This window comes from Aulonocara stuartgranti, assembly GCF_965226115.1.
Source record: "Aulonocara stuartgranti genome assembly, chromosome: 5".
Classification (NCBI taxonomy): domain Eukaryota; kingdom Metazoa; phylum Chordata; class Actinopteri; order Cichliformes; family Cichlidae; genus Aulonocara; species Aulonocara stuartgranti.
In genome coordinates, this window is record NC_138943.1 from 25,110,557 (window position 1) to 25,129,219 (window position 18,663).

Genomic DNA, 18,663 nt, shown 5'->3' on the forward strand with positions numbered 1-18,663 from the left:
GGTTAGCTAGCGTGAGCTATAAGCTAACAGCTAGCCTCGTTAATGACGCTGGAGTTCAACGCACATGCAAACAGCTCGTCTCTACTGCTTTAACTGTTAAAACAGAAGGCAATACTGCGGCTGGCAGAATTTATTATGTGAAACAACAGCTTGTTTAGTTTAAACAGTCTGCATTAAGCTGGGCAAACACTGTGCGATTTTTTTCCAGTCGCATTATTCAGCTCCTGCTCAAACTGTACAATTGAATCGCAGGGGTTAGAAGTTCAAAGGTCACGATGCAGGGTCTCACACTATACGGCCTGATGCTCTGATGCGACTTGAGTGCTCAAACTGTGCGTCCATAACATGAAGCTTATCATACAAAATCTGTCTCTCGCTCTCCCTCTCTCTGTCTTTCACTCACTCACACACCACCACCACCATCAACTTTGCTAAATTACTAATGGAAAACATTGACCAGACAGCTGCAATTGAGCAGCAATGTCCATCCAACTCTTTTCATGGTTGTTGTAGTCGTCACAATTTTGTGAGGCCACACTGAAAAGCCTTGGATACGGTAGCGTCGTACGGAAGCGTAGAGCTGCCACCCAGCCAAAAGAAAAATAGAAAAGTATATTGTTCTAACAATATACTATTGTTAGAACAATATACTATCATGTTAGTACAATATACCTTTCACGTTTGAACAATATAATATCACATTATTACAATATACAGAATTATCACGTTCGTACAATATAAATATTATATAGGCCACATCGCAGCTCCCGTCACGGCTTCCATCAATGTCTTTCTCGTCTTTTCCCAGAGTAACAGCCAAACAGGAGGATCTATTGGCTAGCACTGCTTAGCCTTGCACACATTCTTATTTTAAACTTAATCTAGAATTCATTGCAAACTGTTTGTGCGGGATATGAATGACAGGATTTTGTTTTTCTACAAGAGTTAGTAAAAAACATCTCCAGTGTGATCAAATCTTCTTGCCAAACATCTGCAGCTTGGCAGTGTATACTGCACTATAATGACCAGACCCAATTCTTTTGAAAACCATACACCTTTCACGGGTCTCAACTTCATCAGACATCACCTCGACACAGAGCTGGATGAGGCCAGGGCAAACAGCAGCCTAACCGACTAAGATGATGGATCCATGGGGTCAGGAAAGCCAGAAGCAGGGCTGGAGAGGTACCTTTCATGTCCATTCACTGGAGGTGTGGATCTATTGCATGGCGTTCCTAACATCAAGAAGCTGTCGATCAAAATCAATACAGCCCTTCATGCATCTGGAGCTTGTGAAGGACTTCTCAGTCATGCAGGACTCCTGTTCACTGCTAAACAATGACAGCTTCACAGCAAGAACCTTGAGAGCAAACTGCTGCTGAAGCTTAACCATCACCTCACTAAGTGAAGAAATGGCACATTTTTGCTAAATATGCAGAAATAGATGCACACCCATACAACTTATGGTAAACTGAGCTGCCTTGTATGTACATATGATGAAGATACCTCGTTCTAATGTTTTCTCTGAGGCTGCTGTGCCATTTGGAGCAAAAATTAATATAAAGTTTACAGCATATCTTGTCACTGGAAATTGTTTGCACTGTTTATATATTTATATTATTTACTGTAGGTATTGGTGAAAAAAGCTTTATGTTGTGAAAAACTGAAATCTGGAAAAAAAATTTATTGATCTTTTTACATATATTCCTTTTGAAAATACTAAAATTTGTATATTTATTTATTTTTGTTTGTCTGATAGCATTTATTTATAAAATAAATCGGACATTTCAAACAGTTACTCGCTACTTGGTGTCGGAGAGGCGGATGCTGTCCAAGATAAAGACAATGTTGGATAACACCTCCCACCCACTCCATGACATGTTGGTCAGTCACAGGAGCTCGTTCAGTGAGAGACTGAGATTACCGAAAAGCACCACTGAACGACACAGGAAATCATTCCTGCCTGTGGCCATCTCCCTGTACAACGCATCCACTTAACACACTGTTTGCTGCTACAACTACACATGTTTCTTTTCCAAATATTTATTTATAAGTGACTTATGTATGTATGTATGTATATATATGTATATAGTGTACTATTCTTAGTTAGCGTATTGTCTGTCTTGTCTTAATGTTGGTTTAAAATGGAGCACTGTAACAAAAAATAATTTCCCCCAGGGATCAATAAAGTATTCTGATTCTGATTCTGATACTTTATGGGCTCAAAATGTGGTCATAAATATTTTGTACTAAAAAAGATTTGTATGTGTAAAAAAGATTTGTGTGTGCGTAAAAAAGATTTGTATGTGTAAAAAGAATTTGTGTGTGCGTAAAAAAGATTTGTATGTGTAAAAAAGATTTGTGTGCGTAAAAAAGATTTGTGTGTGCGTAAAAAAGATTTGTGTGTGCGTAAAAAAGATTTGTGTGTGCGTAAAAAAGATTTGTGTGTGCGTAAAAAAGATTTGTATGTGCGTAAAAAAGATTTGTGTGTGGACTTAGAAAAAAAACCCCTGCAAGTTACAAGTACGGATTTTTGACCCTATTTTTCTTCCCTTCATCTGATTGGTCAATGTCATGTCAATCACAAATGTAACAATCCAATCAGAGAACAGATGGGTTTGGCTGTCGAGGGGCGCTTTTTTTGAACTGCAGGTCTTTGAAGGGAATAAATGCCCTTTTACATGCCAACCCAGCGTTTTCCTTCATCACCACGAAGGAAAACAGTCTGTGGTCGTCCGAGTTTGGTGATTTTTATGTCACAGGTCTACGTGTTTAATACAGGGACTTCCACAGCCTTTTCAACAGCGCTGCGGACCGCGGGGTGGGGGCGGGCAGTGTTTTGGAAATGACAGTCTTCATTACAAAGCTTTCTTTGTTATGAATTAGCATACATGTTTTTATTGAACATTTGAAGAACTAGCAAAAAAAACAAACTCTTGTAGAGGACATAAAGTCAGAGATAGAAAAGACAAGGAGCAGGTGCATCTAGTACAGGTAGAGCAGCTGCAAAAACCCACAGAGCCCAGCAGCCAGCGTAACAAATTCTGGATCCTTTGCTTTTAGTTAGCAGTTAGCATTAGCAGCGTATCCTGCATCCGATGTGAAAGGACTTTTATGCTGCGCTGTGACTCACAGCAATGGTCCCTGGTCAGCCCTGACTTTGTGTTAAACTAATCCTAAAGTAATAATGTTATTTCTAACCACTGATATACCACAACTTTTTCCTTTCAACAGCTACTGAAAGTTAGGGGACCTAGCTGCTATCGGATATTTATATAGCGATCCTCCAGCTTCAAACGGTATCACCCTTCAAGGACCTGCAGTTCAAAACAGCGCCCCTCCGACAGCCAAACCCATCTGTTCTCTGATTGGATTGTTACATTTGTGATTGACATGACATTGACCAATCAGATGAAAGGAAGAAAAATAGGGTCAAAAATCCGTACTTGTAACTTGCAGGGGTTTTTTTTCTAAGTCCACACACAAATCTTTTTTACGCACACACAAATCTTTTTTACACATACAAATCTTTTTTACGCACACAAATCTTTTTTACGCACACAAATCTTTTTTACACATACAAATCTTTTTTACGCACACACAAATCTTTTTTACGCACACAAATCTTTTTTACACATACAAATCTTTTTTACAAGTACAAAATATTTATGACCACATTTTGAGCCCATACTACTTGAGTAGTCTTTTCACCAAGTACTTTTTTACTCTTACTTGAGTAACATTTTTGAAGACTACTTTTCACTTTTACTTGAGTAATAATATTTTAAAGTAATGCTATTCTTACTTGAGTACAATTTTTGGATACTCGACCCACCTCTGGAGGTGACTGAGCATCAAGAGAGAAGAAAAACAAAGTTATGTGTGAAATCAGAATGAGGAGAGATGAAAAGAACCGAGATCTTAGTGTCATTTCAGATGTTGTTATTTGTTGTGCTGAGTAATTGGAAAGGGGTTTGACTACAGACAATAGGACCTGAGTGGTGGACCTGATCTGATTTGCATGTGAATATAAAGCAATAAAAGGGAAAAGGGACATATGTGATGTCCCAGGATTAAACGTGTGATGAAACAATGGATCCCGTTTGCCTGGAGATCAAATCAAATACAATTACTGAGTAATATGTTGAATAAACAGCACGCAAGACTTTCTCTTGGTGAGCTGCAACTGTCTTTGACAGCATAGGGTGGGACAGATTTAGAGCGTCACGCTGCTCAAAGAGATTTGACAGATTTGTTGTTTCAAATTTAAATCAATTTAAACCATAAAAGAGTTAAACAAACTGCATTAAAACCTGAGGAGGCATTCCTGGGCCCTGTTTCAGGAAGCCGGTTTAGTGCAAACTCTGAGTAAGTATACGCTGAGTTAACGAAAACTCTGGGTTTTCGGTTTCACAAAGCGAGTTTAGGTAAATTCTGAGTGAGTTACTATGACGACACACTCCGTGAAGCTAACCTGCCCCCTAGCAGGGTTACTTCAACTAACCCTGACCTTCTCCGCCTCTTTGTCGGAAACCTGACTGTAGGAAGTGTCAGACATGGCGTGTCCCTTCTTTGAAGAGCCAGTAGATGTTGAAGCCCAAATTCTCCGCAGAGCTCTCCGCCGGGAGAGAGTGATTAGAGCGCGTTCGGACATTTTATCATTTCCTGATGATTTCCTGTGTGAACGTTACCGTTTCTCAGCACAATCTATAATTTATTTGAATAACATCCTCAGGCCTAATATTGCTCATGTGACACATCGCGGACATCCTCTCAGTTCATTACATATTATTTGTATTGCACTTCGGTTTTTTGCAAACGGGAGCTTTCTGTATAATATTGGTGACGCTGAGCACGTTTCCAAGGCTACCGTCTGTCGGGCAGTCAGGAATGTTACAGTTGCACTGAAACGTCTCCTGTACTCATTTGTGGTGTTCCCCGGTCATAGACCCACAAGATTTATCAACGAGGGATTCCACAAAATTGCAGGTATCAGGATGAACGAAACTTACTTCATGATGTGGTGATACTTGAACTACTACTTAAATTTTACATTTATTTTCACGGTTCCCAGGTGTGATTGGCTGTATAGATGGCACTCACATTCCAATCATTGCTCCTTCAGTAAATGAAGGAGACTATGTGAACAGGAAGTCTTTCCACAGCATTAATGTGCAGGTACATAGTTCCCTGTAGCATTTCAAACTAACAAATTATTTCATTATAGTAATGGATGCTAATTTGTGTTCTCTGCACTGTGAAGATCATATGTGATGCTGCCAACATTATCACAAATGTGGAAGCCAACTGCTCAGCCTCTGTGAGTGGTGGTGGTGGAGGACCCCCACCTGTTTTTCGGGCCTCCGCTTTTTTTTTCTGTTGGCTATAACGGGTCACATTTGAGCATACAGAGTAAGCAAATATGTACTTGTAATGTGCTCAGATAATTTCAATAAGTGCTTACAGAAAGAAAATTAATGTAGCCTCTAACTGCAATTGATTTACATCGGACAAACAGACCAAGCACTATGGCTCATAATACAATTACACCTTACCTGTTTGGACTATATTTTTATATTTAATTTTTACTTGCTGCCAGGAACATTTGGGGCCTGTTGGGTTGCACCTGCGCTCACATCACATCACAAAATCAAATGTATAACATAAAAAATAAAATCAAATATAATAAAATAACGTGTTAAATGGGTGGAAATCCCTAGATCAATGTTTAAATTAACACTCACGCATTGACTCTGTCGGCTTTGTTTTGCCATGCATGCTCCCTTTGTTTTGCAGCTGAGGCTGTGTTATTTTTTTTCCGCGGAATTTGCATGTTATCGGCATATACTGCCATCAGAATTTCGGCCTCAAGCGCTGTAAGATACATTGACCGCGCCTTCTTTCCCTCCGTCTCCATGGTGACTCGCTTAATCTGTGCTCCACTAATCAGGGCTTTATGTATCCTCGTGCGCGCGCTTAACTTGGGGTTAAAGCAACTCCGCGTTGATTGAACTAATTGTTATCAGCCTTTCTGAAACAGAATATTCCGAGTTGGACAGTTCGGGGTTACTCAACCCTGAGTATCGTTTTTCACTCTGAGTTTTCTAAACCGGCTTCCTGAAATGGGGCCCTGGTGTCCAAATTACAAAAAGCATCTTTTTGGAATCTGACCCATCCAAAAACTTTAAGGTTAAAAGCAGATGCGATAATATTACCAAAGAAATCCATTATATTATCGTGTTCTTACATAGTTGTTTTGTTTTGTTTTTTTAATACATGTTTTGGGGGCTTATTAAGCAGATCAGATTCAGAAACACTTGTAAGATTAGATTTGTGTTCATATTTAGGCTGGATCTCTCTTGTGGAAAAAATAACATTAACAGTTGCTTCTTCCAAACAACTGCTCTCAATTAACATGTGCTTATACCAAAATATGATCACTTTATCTTTATTAACAGTCTGCAGATGTTTAAGATTGCTGTCAAATCTCTAATTGAAAAATCCTTGATTAAGGGTGTTTTGGCCAATTACTGCCAAATATCCATTACACCCTTTATTTATGATTATTTTTACTCATTTTATTCATTATTTGTATTAGATTAGCATGCAATAATGGTTCCATTTTTAGGAGTTTCATTCAGCATTCAGAGAGCATGATAACTCAGAGACAAGCATGGGTAAAAAGCATCAACCATCTTCTCATATCCTCACACAATGGACTCCTCTCTATAGCTATCACGCTGGATCTCGGTGTTGCATTTGACACCACTGATCATATCGCGCTTTGACTCAAAAGACGAGCACTGTGCTGGTCATATTTATCAGATGTTGAAAGTCTTCCAAAAGTCATATAAGAGGTTCAATGTCGTGTGCTGGTTGACAATGCATATATTTCTATTGGCAATTGGTGATCTCAATCTCTGTTTTGGGCCCTAAAAACATGGCATTAACTTGGCCTCTAGCACTGCTGATTCCACTGAGTCATTTTTGACTAGAATATCTCCTTTAACTCATGCATTTAAAGTCATCTGTAGCGATACAGATGAGCCGTCCAGCATTATTAACATTACAAACATGCCTTCTTAGAATGATGCTGAAAACAATCCCATTTATTAGTTACTTCTGGGACCAGCAGTTGTAATTCTTTATTATCAGGATATAGCTCCCGGAAAGCTTCTACAATATGTTGTTCTGAAGATATTAAGTAGCAAGAGAGATCCCATTTCTATATTGCTATAGGCTCAGGCTGCTGCTGGACCTCCCATCAAGCACGGAGCACGTCTCTTATCTCATTTCTTCCTCTATGCATTCATGTAGCCTTGTTCGTGTCATAAATTGTGTTTCTTTCCTCTTCATTAAGTTGTGCATTTTCCTCTCTGGCCTTTCTCTCTCTGAAAGTCTTGCAAACATCTCCAGGTCCGCATGATCCTGATCTGAAGGTGCTTTTCTTTTCTTTCTTTGCTTCCCCCTCACCCCAGTAGGTCTAGACAGACATCATCTATAGCAGGTTCCTTCCTGGGGTTTTTTTCTCACCACAGTCAGGGTGCTCCTCAAAGAGAATTGCTGCTTTTGTCTTGTTTTTTTGAATTGTAAGGCTTACCTTATGATGTATATGAAAAATGCTGAGATTTACATTTGTTATGCACTGGTGTAAATAAATGCAGTTATCTAAATAAAACTAAAGACATGCCATTTCATTGCAATGTTTAGATCCCCTCCATATTTTGGCATGGTCAGTCTTGTTGTGCATAGTTAGGGTTGTTGTATTTTCTGGTCAGGTATGGCAGATGGTCAGTTTCTTAACTTAACTAAACGGTGTAGGCAGATGGTGCAGAAAAGGAAGTGAAATAATGAAAACTAAACATCACTCACAAGTCAAAGCGAAGGTTCTGCTTCTCCTCAAAAAAGTAGTCCAAGATGTACTTTCTAACAAAGTCGGGGTTTAGAGTGTTGTCTATCACCTCTGTTCTGCCAAACTGTAGGAGGAGAAAGACAGATGGAGGTCAGCAGAAGAGAATGATGAAAGAACAAGCAAGACATTGAAACACAGTTTTAAAAACAAATACAGTTAGTGTGTACTTGCTCTTTTCATCTCTTTCCTGGGCTTATTACATAAGTGTATGCACACAGTCACAGAGGCCTGATTAATGGAGGTGCTTTCACATGGTTCTGCTGTGCAAATGAAATCAAGGGTGGGTTTCCCGGATGCTTGATCTTCACCCCTCTCCTGTATTAATTACAGCAGGTTAGCGCATACATCAACCTCGCGGAAGGAAAAGGAAAATGTAAGACGCCCTGTGTGGACAGGGAAAAGTTATGGGTAGACTTGGAGGGGAAAAGGGGACAGGGATAAAAAAAAAACTGCTGGAGGGAAGGAAATGGGGACACTGTTTGAGTCAGAGCTTTGGATTGAAAACAGTCAGAAGGGTAAAAATGAGAAAAGAGTGAGGAGAGGTGAGGAGGAGGAAAGCAGTCATTAGGGCTTCCTACATTTTCTCACTCCTAAATTACAAATGCAGGGAAATATGCCAGAGAACAATTGACAAAGGCCCAGAAACTCCAAGTATATGCACAATCACTGGCCACTGTATTAGGTACACTTTACAAGTAATGGTTTGGACCCACTATAGCAGTCAGAACGGTCTTAATGCTTCACTTCAGCAAAGTGCTGGAAACATTCCCCACATATTTTGGTCCATATTAACATGATAGCATCACACAGTTGCTGCAGATTTGTCAGCTGCACATCCCTGATGTGAATCTCTCATTCCACCACACCCCAAAGGTGCTCTGCTGAACTGAGATCTGGTGAATGTGAGTACAGTGAAGTCATTGGCATGTTCAAGAAACCAGTTTAAGATGATTTGAGTTATTCTGATGGAAGCAGCCACTGGACGATGGACAGACTGTAGTCATAAAGGGATGGATGTGCCATTAAATGGTGCCTTATTTGGTACTAATGGGTCCAAAGTGAACCAGGAAAATATCCCCTACACCATTACACCAGCAGCAGCCTGAACTGTTGAAGCAAGGGAGGATGGATCCATGCTTTGAAGTTGTTTATACCAAATTCTAACCCCAGTCTTATATTGCCCCATTTAGGTAGCCTCAGTATGCTGTTCTGTCCTGTGTAACAGACATGGCACCAACCACGGTCTTCTGCTGCTGTACCCCATCTGTTTAAAGGTTCGACGTGTTGTGCATTCAAAGACATTCTCCTGGTTGTGGTTATTTTAGTTGCGACTGCCTTCCTGTTTGGCCATTCTCCCCTGACCACTGAGATCAACACTGGATATTCACCCCGAGGACAGCCTCTCACTGGATATTTAAAAATCTTTTTGGTCACCATTCTCTGTAAACCCTACAAATGGCCATGCGGGAAAAACCCAGTAGATCAACAGTTTGATAAATACTCAAATCAGCCCACCTGACACCAACAAACATGCCACATTCAAAGTTACTTCAGTCACATTTCTTCTCAGTTCTGATGCTCAAGTTGAACCTCGGAAAATCATCCTGTCTATATCTACATGCCTAAATGCATGGAGTTGCTCCCATGTGATTGCCTGATTAAAGAGTGTGCGTCAGTTAAAACCTCCACAGATTTATATTTAATAAAATAAAAATAAATAGTGAAGCCTTAAAGCACACATTGCCTCATTCGTGACTTTATACTAAGTCTGAGCCCTCTGGTGTTTGAACAAACATAAAAACAGTGGAGTCAGATGAGAGCAGTTAACACAAGAATGAAATTACCTCAAAATGGATTCAAGAAAACACACACACTGGAGATTGCACCACATTTCCTGTGTATACTGAGTCTACTCTGTACTGTACATGGCTGCATGTTTTTGATGTCACATTTAATGGTTTCCTGCCAGCACAGCTATAAACTGTTTGCGGTTTGAACATCTCAGCTTAGTCATAGTTATTTGCTGGTAATATCACCAGAACTTCACAAGATAAATCACATCTTACTTCTACATTTCTAAATTTGAGCCATGTGAGCATGCTCTGGGCCTGTAGGGCTCTTGTTATAGCTCAGAAAAAGACGTTATTGCTACATCTATTAAAGCCACACCTCCTGTGATAGGTTTAATATTCATTTCATCCTTATATCACAACAAGGAACAGCATTAATTGATTTGTAATGAGCGGCATTAATCATATTTTTTCTTAATTGATTTCCTTAATCAAATCCATCTTCATTCCTTCATGCCTAATATTACAATGATGCACAGATGTCAGAGGCAAGAATTCTTTCTTTTGTTAGAAAGATGAAAATTCAACCTGTGCTCAATAATGCAATAATGACATCGGGTCAGATGCGAATCGTATATAGACAAACTGTTTCCACAGACTACAACAGGTCTGCCTGTGAAATAGACACCATGAGGCAGAGGGCAAACGTGCTGTGTTGGTGTCATCAGCATCATAGCAGTCGAGAGGTGTTTGACCTTTAATGTGTAGGTAATGTTATGAAAACCAAACCGTGAAATTTAAGTGAAGAGAAGAATGTGTGGTTCCAGACATGGTTCAAAAACTTCTTTCCATCTAGAGTTTGTATAACACCACACTGGCCTTCTACTGCTGATTTTTTTGCATTAGTTGAAAATGTCAGTAAAGCGTTACCAAGTGCATCAAAATGTGACAAGGAGCAAGCGTCAGTATGTGATGAGTTCAGAATAAGAATATGTTGTAATATGTGCAAACTGTAGTATTTTTAGTGCAATAATGTTTATTTGTATGGGAATAAGCATGCAACTTCAACGAGTTCCACACAACATTCATAGCTTAAAGCAAATCTGCAACGGCCTTTTCAGAGTCACTCTTGTTTTCCACAGTCTCATAACTCACCAGCAAGTCTGTCGAACTCTTCATAGAGGTAAACAGAACCTGTTTGCAAAGATTAATCTTCCCATAACATGGAATGCAGCTTTTGTGAGCGAGTGTGAGTAAACGATGACTTTGCACCAATAGAAAACTTCACTCTTCTGTGATATTGCACCACTGTCGAATCCCTCTTTCTAAAAATAGGAGGGCAGGACTACTGATATTGAATCTGTGTTCTGCCCTGAGTTTTTTTCCGAAGCACCCGGAGCTGTTGATGAGGTTGTGAGCACATGTTAGTAAAGAGGCGGGAGATTGCAAAAATGAGCACCATACGTGATTTCCCAGCTGAGTGGAAGAGACAATACCGTGCTGCAGAGTTCATTAGATACTGCTGGGCTGCTGGAGCTGGCTAATGAGAATCTGGCAGGAAGTCCCTGACCGGCACCCTCGACATTTACACACATAGACGCAAGGCAGCTGGCACGCATATACTTATGGCATCTGAACTCTTCGGTCCGCTGATGTAGAGACCGATAGTGTCTCGTGTTGAAAATGTGACCATGTCCCTAAGTCTCATTGCAAGTGATCATGGTGTTAAATTAAGAAATGGGCAAAGGAGAACAGTAATAAAACGTATAATCCATTATTATCTTTTTGGCTTTTCTATCCCAAATATGGCTAAGAGTTAATTATGCTGACCATCATACTTTGCATAAACAACCTTTTTTTTCTTTTAACACACACAAATTGTCAGTGCAGATTTTTGCCATCTGAATGTGCTGTAGTTCTTTTTCTGTTCTTTGTGGCTCAGCAGACAGCAACACAGAGCTCATATAATGAGCATGTTGGAGTCAGTAGTGTGAATTAGTGTGAGATAGCTTTCTGTCTGTTTTGGCCTTCAGTGAAAAGCATTGGGGTGAGTTTAAAAAAGAAATCCCCAAGACAAAGAAAAGACACAGAAACACGAAGAATACTGAGCAGCTCCCCAGGACTGATAGAGAGTTTAGGGAGGAAGAGTAAAACAAGCAGCTGAAAACCATTTCTTCCACAATAAGTGCTGCATGGCTTCATGGGAAAACAACTCCCAAGGTTTGTTAGAGCTTCGAGCCACAGCTGTGATTGTGCGAAGTCTGGGTATATGTGTGCACATCAAACAAATTCTAAAACTCATGCACGCAGAAACAGGCATGTGCACCAACACACAAACGCACACTCATTCACATAGCAGGTAGTAGCAGATAATGTCAGACGGTGGGAAAAAATAATAGAAATCATCAACCGTGTCAATCTCCATTAGCTGTTCTCTGACTGGCTCACAGCATACAGTAATCACTCGGCAACTTTGCACCTCCATTGCTATGTTTTACTTGTTTATATATCCAACAGTCCTTCATTGTATGTATGTACTACATATAAGGTGCAACCATTCAGTTCAGCGACTCCACCTGTGAAAATAGATAAAAAATACAATTTAAATTTGGTCTATTTTCCCCTCATGTTTTCTCCCTTGCAGTGCAGCTCTCTGAGCAACGTTTGGTCCACAGGAAAATCAGAATGAGCCTTTCAGGGAGAGATCTGAAAGCAGTAAGTGGGCCAAAAGTAAACAAGGAGACAACCTGGAAGGGGAACTCCACCAGATTTAAGTAGGTTTTTTGTTTAGTTTTTTTTTTTATTGGAGAGAGTTTCTTATCGTTAGGACTACGCCTTATATTCATCTAATGAACCTAAAAATAAGTTGATGTAATTAAGTGTTAACATTACAGGCAGCCGGATCAGGTCAGGGACGAGACCCTGCCCCAAGTGGAGGAGTTTAAGTATCTTGGGGTCTTGTTCACGAGTGATGGCAGAAGGGAGCGGGAGATCGACAGACGGATTGGTGCAGCGGCTGCAGTGATGCGGATGTTGTACCGGTCTGTTGTGGTGAAGAGAGTAGAGCCGGTGCTCCTCCACATCGAAAGGAGCCAGCTGAGGTGGTTCGGGCATCTGACAAGGATGTCCCCTGGACGCCTCCTAGGCGAGGTTTCCCGGGCATGTCCCACCGGGAGGAGGCCCCGGGGCAGACCCAAGACACGCTGGAGAGATTATATCTCTCGGCTGGCCTGGGAACGTCTTGGTGTTCCCCTGGATAAGCTGGAGGAGGTGGCTGGGGAGAGGGAGGTCTGGGCTTCTCTGCTTGGGCTGCTGCCCCTGCGACCCCGGATAAGCGGAAGAAAATGGATGGATGGTTGGATTACATTTAATAGGTCTTGTCTTGTGTTATATTGTAAGGAGAAGCAAATGGTTCACAAATATCCTTAATGTGACTGTGTTTGTATGGACATACTGTGGAAACTCAGTGAAGCTAGAGCTGAGACTTTTTGCAGCTGTGATTTTCTGGTATACGGTCTAATTACCCGAGGTACACTTACACAACGATTCCAGGAAGAAGTGTATTTCTAAGAGTGCTCTCAATTTGGGCTGTATTAGTCAGTAATACCTCAAATTGTTCGACAGTATGTTTGTGCCTGGTAAACATCTCCTATGACCTTTTCAGACTTGGTTTTGGATACTAGAGTCCATATTCAGGTTTATTTTCTCCATTGTTTTGGATGGGGAGTCATTATTGAAGGTCACTTAGTTGTTTTTAAAACAATAACCACTGGAGCAATAAAAAGCACTGAATCATCTTGAGCATAAAATCAACCTAAAAGTATCCTACAACTAAATCCGGAGCACTTTAATGTACTGTAGAGGATAATGAGTGCACAACGAAGAGAATCAAGTCTACACATAACTTATCTATGCACTAGTCTGTTGTATAAAGTGATGTGCATACTCTTCATCAAGAATGACCTGTATTAGCATGGCAGGCATAATGCAGTGTGCACCAAATACCGGAGGAGATGGAAATAATCGTCAAACGTGGCCCCACCGGTGTGCTAGAGGGCCCTGTCAGAAAGCATTATTTAGCAGTCCCTGGTGAGTCACCTGTTTTAGCTTTGCTTGTTCAATCGGAGGCGCTCAGTGTCGCTCACACAGCATCACCTGGAGCCGCTCCAACACATACAACTGGACAATATGACTGTGGATGCGATGGTTCATGTCCGCAAGGAGAGGGCTGATTTAAATGTTTCCTGGTGAACAGCAGAAGATGGAGTGCAATCTGAAGTGAAAATAAACTGAAGTGAAATGCTCATTATATTAATTACATTTTGTGTATTTGATTGGATTAGAAGGCATTCAAACTGAAAAAACAAAGAAGTGGATGGCAAAGGGACCTTTACTGTGCATATGCAAATGCATATGCGCTTAGGATTTACACATATGCATACACATTTTCACACCCAAAGAGCAGGGCTGTCAGCAATAATTCAGCTACCTTTGAATTAATCCCACACAGCCATCTGTTGGGAGTGAGTAAACATAAGAGCAGCAGATGAGTGTATAAATAAAACAGCCATATACCATATAAATAAACAAATTACATTAAATTATCATGTATTGAAAATATCTGTGCCCATTTGGACAATGAGCAGTGTTTGATGAGGAATCAATCAAACTGTGCACGTCCAGCCTTGGAGGGGATGCAAGTGAAATCACGGCTGTGGCACTGGGAACATAGCTGTAAATTAATATCATGCTATACTCATCACGTTACAGTTCCATTTTTAATGACTTTCTTTTTTCATTGCTGTCTTGGTTGATAGTTTTTAATATTTTTGTTGCCTGTTTGTATTACAGAACATTAAAATCGACTATCTAGTGCAGGAGTGGGCAATTCCAGGCCTCAAGGGCCGGTGTCCTGCAGGTTTTAGATCTCACCTTGGGTCAACACACCTGAATCTCATGATTAGTTCGTTACCAGGCCTCTGGAGAACTGCAGGAGCTAATTTAGCCATTTAGATCAGCTGTGTTGGTTCTAGGACACATCTAAAACCTGCAGGACGCCCTCGAGGCCTGGAGTTGCCCACCCCTGATCTAGTGTCAAACTCTATTTATCTTCGCAAGGTTTGGACCAGACGTTCTCTAACGGGAATAGTTTTTAAAGCAAAACTCACTTTTGATTTATGATTTTTTGATTAAATGACTTTAATTTATTGTAAGCCAAACATGTATTCTCACTTACAGCATATTTGCTGTGTTTTTACACTAAAGCATTGCGCTAGCAATACTCTATAATTTTCAGATATGTGCATACACAGTACAGTGTATTGCATTACGAATTTATTAGACCAGCATCCGATGTAAGGTTTATGGCACAGCTGCTCCAAATTAAAACTTTTTTATGTTTCTACAATGGTTTATCCACCAGCATGCACGAGCTCTTTAATCAAAATGTATTTTTTCTTATGCTAAATTACAATTACTGTTGTTATCTATAAATGTACATCACAAAAAATAAGAATTGGGGGGGGGCTCTCGTTTTCTTGAATAATCTATAAGAGAATCTGAAATTGTTATTGCAGTTGTTACCTGGTTATGAAGGGTGAGTGTAGGTCTGATTTAAAGGATTGAGGAGAGATTCTCTTGTTCAGTGTGACTGCTTCTGAAGTTCATGTCCAGTGTCACCTGTATTTATTTCTTTACTTGTGCTTATAGTTGTTGCAATTTCTGCTGCCCCTTCAGCCAGATATCTCTTGGAAAAATAGAGTTTCAATCACAATGACACTCTTTAACTTGACAAATAAAAGATATTTATATACAAAAATATTTACCATGCCCGTGACAAATTTATTACAGGCTTAGTTCATAAACAGTATACTGTATATATTTTAATTTGGTCTTGCAGTCAGCATTTATTGCAATAGGACAAAAATTCTATTAAAATAAACTACAATGGCCACGTTCGATTTAATCGAAAGCAGCAGCTTGGCCCATTTCTGTTAATAGTTTTTGGATACAAATGGAGGTCTGTGAAACATCAACGGGCCACATACACATGCACTTGTATCTACTTAAAACTGTTCATCTTAACAACAGGAAAGATGCTGAATATTGTCAACTACATCCTTTTGAGTTAAATTGCTATTATTATTATTATTATTATTATTATTATCATTATTACCTTCATTATGTGCCACATTTGGGAATTTCTTCCATAATAAACATTCTGATGTCAGCTGCTTATCAGTATTTGCAAAGACATAAAGGTAAAGAGTTTGGCTTCAATACTTTATTTAACACTTTACTTCACATATTTATTTTGTATCATTATGTGTTTTGCTAATTCCACCTGCAATCCAAATAATTAGGTTTCATTAACTGGACAAACAGACAGAAGGGTGAGATGACAAGTAGAGAGCTGATGGTAATGCCGCATAAACCAAACAAGCCTCACTAAGATGTGGATTAACGAATCTGCAGCGTGCTGTTTAGTCCCCAAAATGTCAGCATATTGATCATTATGGTGTGAGGGTTTTTGTTGTTGGTTGAAGTCTCCAATTAGGGAATATTTCCTTGGCATTTTAAGACGACTGATGCTTGAACAAGTTTAATGAATTGTCAAAAAACACTCACAGAGAAAAAGGGGGAAAGAAAACCATGAGCTGAATGTCTTAACTGGAGTGCCACCACTCCACCCCTGTGCACACAGAGAGCAAGGCCAGAACTTAATTGGACACGCTGTAAGTTCTTTCTTTTTTGATTTGTGTGTGCATGTTCGTGTGTACACTCACCTCTCTCCACTGTTTGGTTTCAACACCTTGTGTATAGAGCACGCACACTGTGAAAAAGTGCCAGGGAGGGACATAAAAAGAGGAAATTTGGTGAAAGAAAGAGAAAACAAGAACCAGGGGGGGAGAGAGAGGAAGAAAAGAGAGTGAGAATTAGAAAAATGGAGGCAAATTCCAAATGGGAAATCAATGTGAGGGTTTTAGCTCCAGTGCAGTGAACAAACAGCCACAGCACACTGAGGGGGGAAAAAAAAGATTTCCCAAACTACAAGGCAACATATCGATAAAAAACACACAGAGGAGAAGTAGAGAACGACCACAACCAGAAGCAGGCGTAGAAAAATAATAAAGTACCATAAATAGGAGAAGTCTTTACAAAATACTCACTTGGATCTGACTTTGAGAATGTGTCTTTATCCAGCAGATTTCTGGAAAAGGAAGAGAAGAAAAAAGCAACAACTGTTACTCATGCTGACAGCTTGACATGAGTCACTTATACTCAGCTATGTTCTAATATTTATGTGCACATACGGTATATTCTTGTCATGTTTAAGATGATACAATTTTTTTAACCAGAAGCCCACTTGAGAAGTGCAGAGCCTTATCTGACAATTTTACAGAAAGTGATCTGATCTGCTGATTCAGATCACTGGTGAGTTTTGTGCGCTCTTCATTTTGTGCCTTGGTTTTCTGGTTTTCTCTTTTTTCCTTTCTTCGGGTATCTAGTTTGAGCTTTTGTCACATTGTAGTCTCTGGGGACTTTTTTTGTTGCATCACATTTCATCTGTCTCTCTCAGCCTCCACTCGTCCCCCTCTCACTGCAGATTCACATCAAACATGCAAAACTCCTCTCTGATGAGAGACTATCAAGAATTTCCTCTCATCGTCACGGCGATTTTTCACCACCACTCCCGGCATCAAAGCCATGATACCTTGCAAATAATTAGATATCAAATTAGATGCAAGCCAGCATTAACACAAGAAGGAAAACAATAAGCCACCCCACATTTAACATCAATGTTTCATAGTGGCGTCTGTTCTCATGTCAGCTCTGTTCATTCATTCAAGTCAAAACGTTGGATTCTTTAAGGGGATAAACCCCAGGTCCTAGTAATGTAGATTTTTAGCATGTTTTGAGATCAGATTTAGGGTAAATGGGATTAACATTGTCACCGTTATAGGGCAGTCAAAGTGGTAGAAAACACTGAAAGATGGGTGTTGTGAGGTACATTCATATTAGAGCAGGAGCAAAAGCACTGCCCATATCAGGGATCAGGATAAAGGGTCCAAAGCAGGATAGCGACGCAGAGATTGGGAACACAAAACAGAAAAAAAACCCACCAAGTATGATGAGCAGGAGCACAACAGAAAAACAGGAGACAAAGGTGGGAACAGGACAGAAAACAAACACAAACTTAACTAATGAGGGTGAGTCACCGAAAACAGCAGAAGGTAAAACAAGAACAAGGCTTTAAATGTAAAACAGAAAGTAAAAAAAGGCAAATAACTAACACTGAGACACGAGGACTAATATAAACATGGTGATAGAGACAAGAAACAGGCGAACTAGAAGCACAAAGAAACAGCACACTAACAAAGGTAACAGGGAGCGAAAGAACACAAATACTCAAAAGTCTATTACAGTGAGGGAGCCGTGGCAGCGGGGAGGGAGCACAAAAGGTATGCGACCCTAGCTTACTTCATAGTGACTGATAAGACCCACTCATGAAGCAAACATGGGCGCCTGCAGCACTGCAGAACATTTGTGTCCCCCATCAGCCAATGAGAATAACTACACAATCTCTGTTAAGTTATTGTTTATGCCTTTCACAAAGAAATCCAACCATGTTTAATAATTTTTTGGCTTCACCATCTACCACTTTTCGTTTTTACCTGAAGCACCATGTGTAGTGTATGCTGGTTTTTTATTATTATCCCCTATGAGGAATACAATGTAGAACCATTGGTCACTAATCAACAATTCTACTACTTGTATTATTTATTTGGGATAACGCAGTCAGTAATTGTGGGGTCACCTCATTATATAGTGTCGTTACACGATGCTCACTAAAAAATTTAATAGGAAGCAGTGGATGATTCCTAACAAACCCTCGTTGCTGTAGCCTACGCTCTGTCTGTTGCTACTGTCTTCTGCTCTTCGGCTCTGGCAAACCATTTA

General features: G+C 40.0%; 1 protein-coding gene across 3 annotated transcripts in view; it reads right to left on the bottom strand.

Moving 5' to 3' along the window:
• cpne5b (copine Vb) overlaps positions 1 to 18,663 on the bottom strand; it is a 137,560-nt gene that overhangs the window by 91,936 nt on the left and 26,961 nt on the right. For 2 of the 3 annotated variants that reach the window (XM_082534788.1, XM_082534787.1), the window contains exons 2-4: positions 16,872 to 16,912; positions 16,488 to 16,534; positions 7,873 to 7,976 (exon numbers count right to left, since the gene is read on the bottom strand). In XM_082534788.1, the coding sequence (XP_082390914.1) occupies positions 7,873 to 7,976; positions 16,488 to 16,534; positions 16,872 to 16,912 (192 nt within the window). Of the gene's footprint in view, positions 1 to 1,087; positions 1,637 to 7,872; positions 7,977 to 16,487; positions 16,535 to 16,871; positions 16,913 to 18,663 lie in introns of those variants that run through there. The other variant, XM_082534789.1, reaches the window with a different exon arrangement.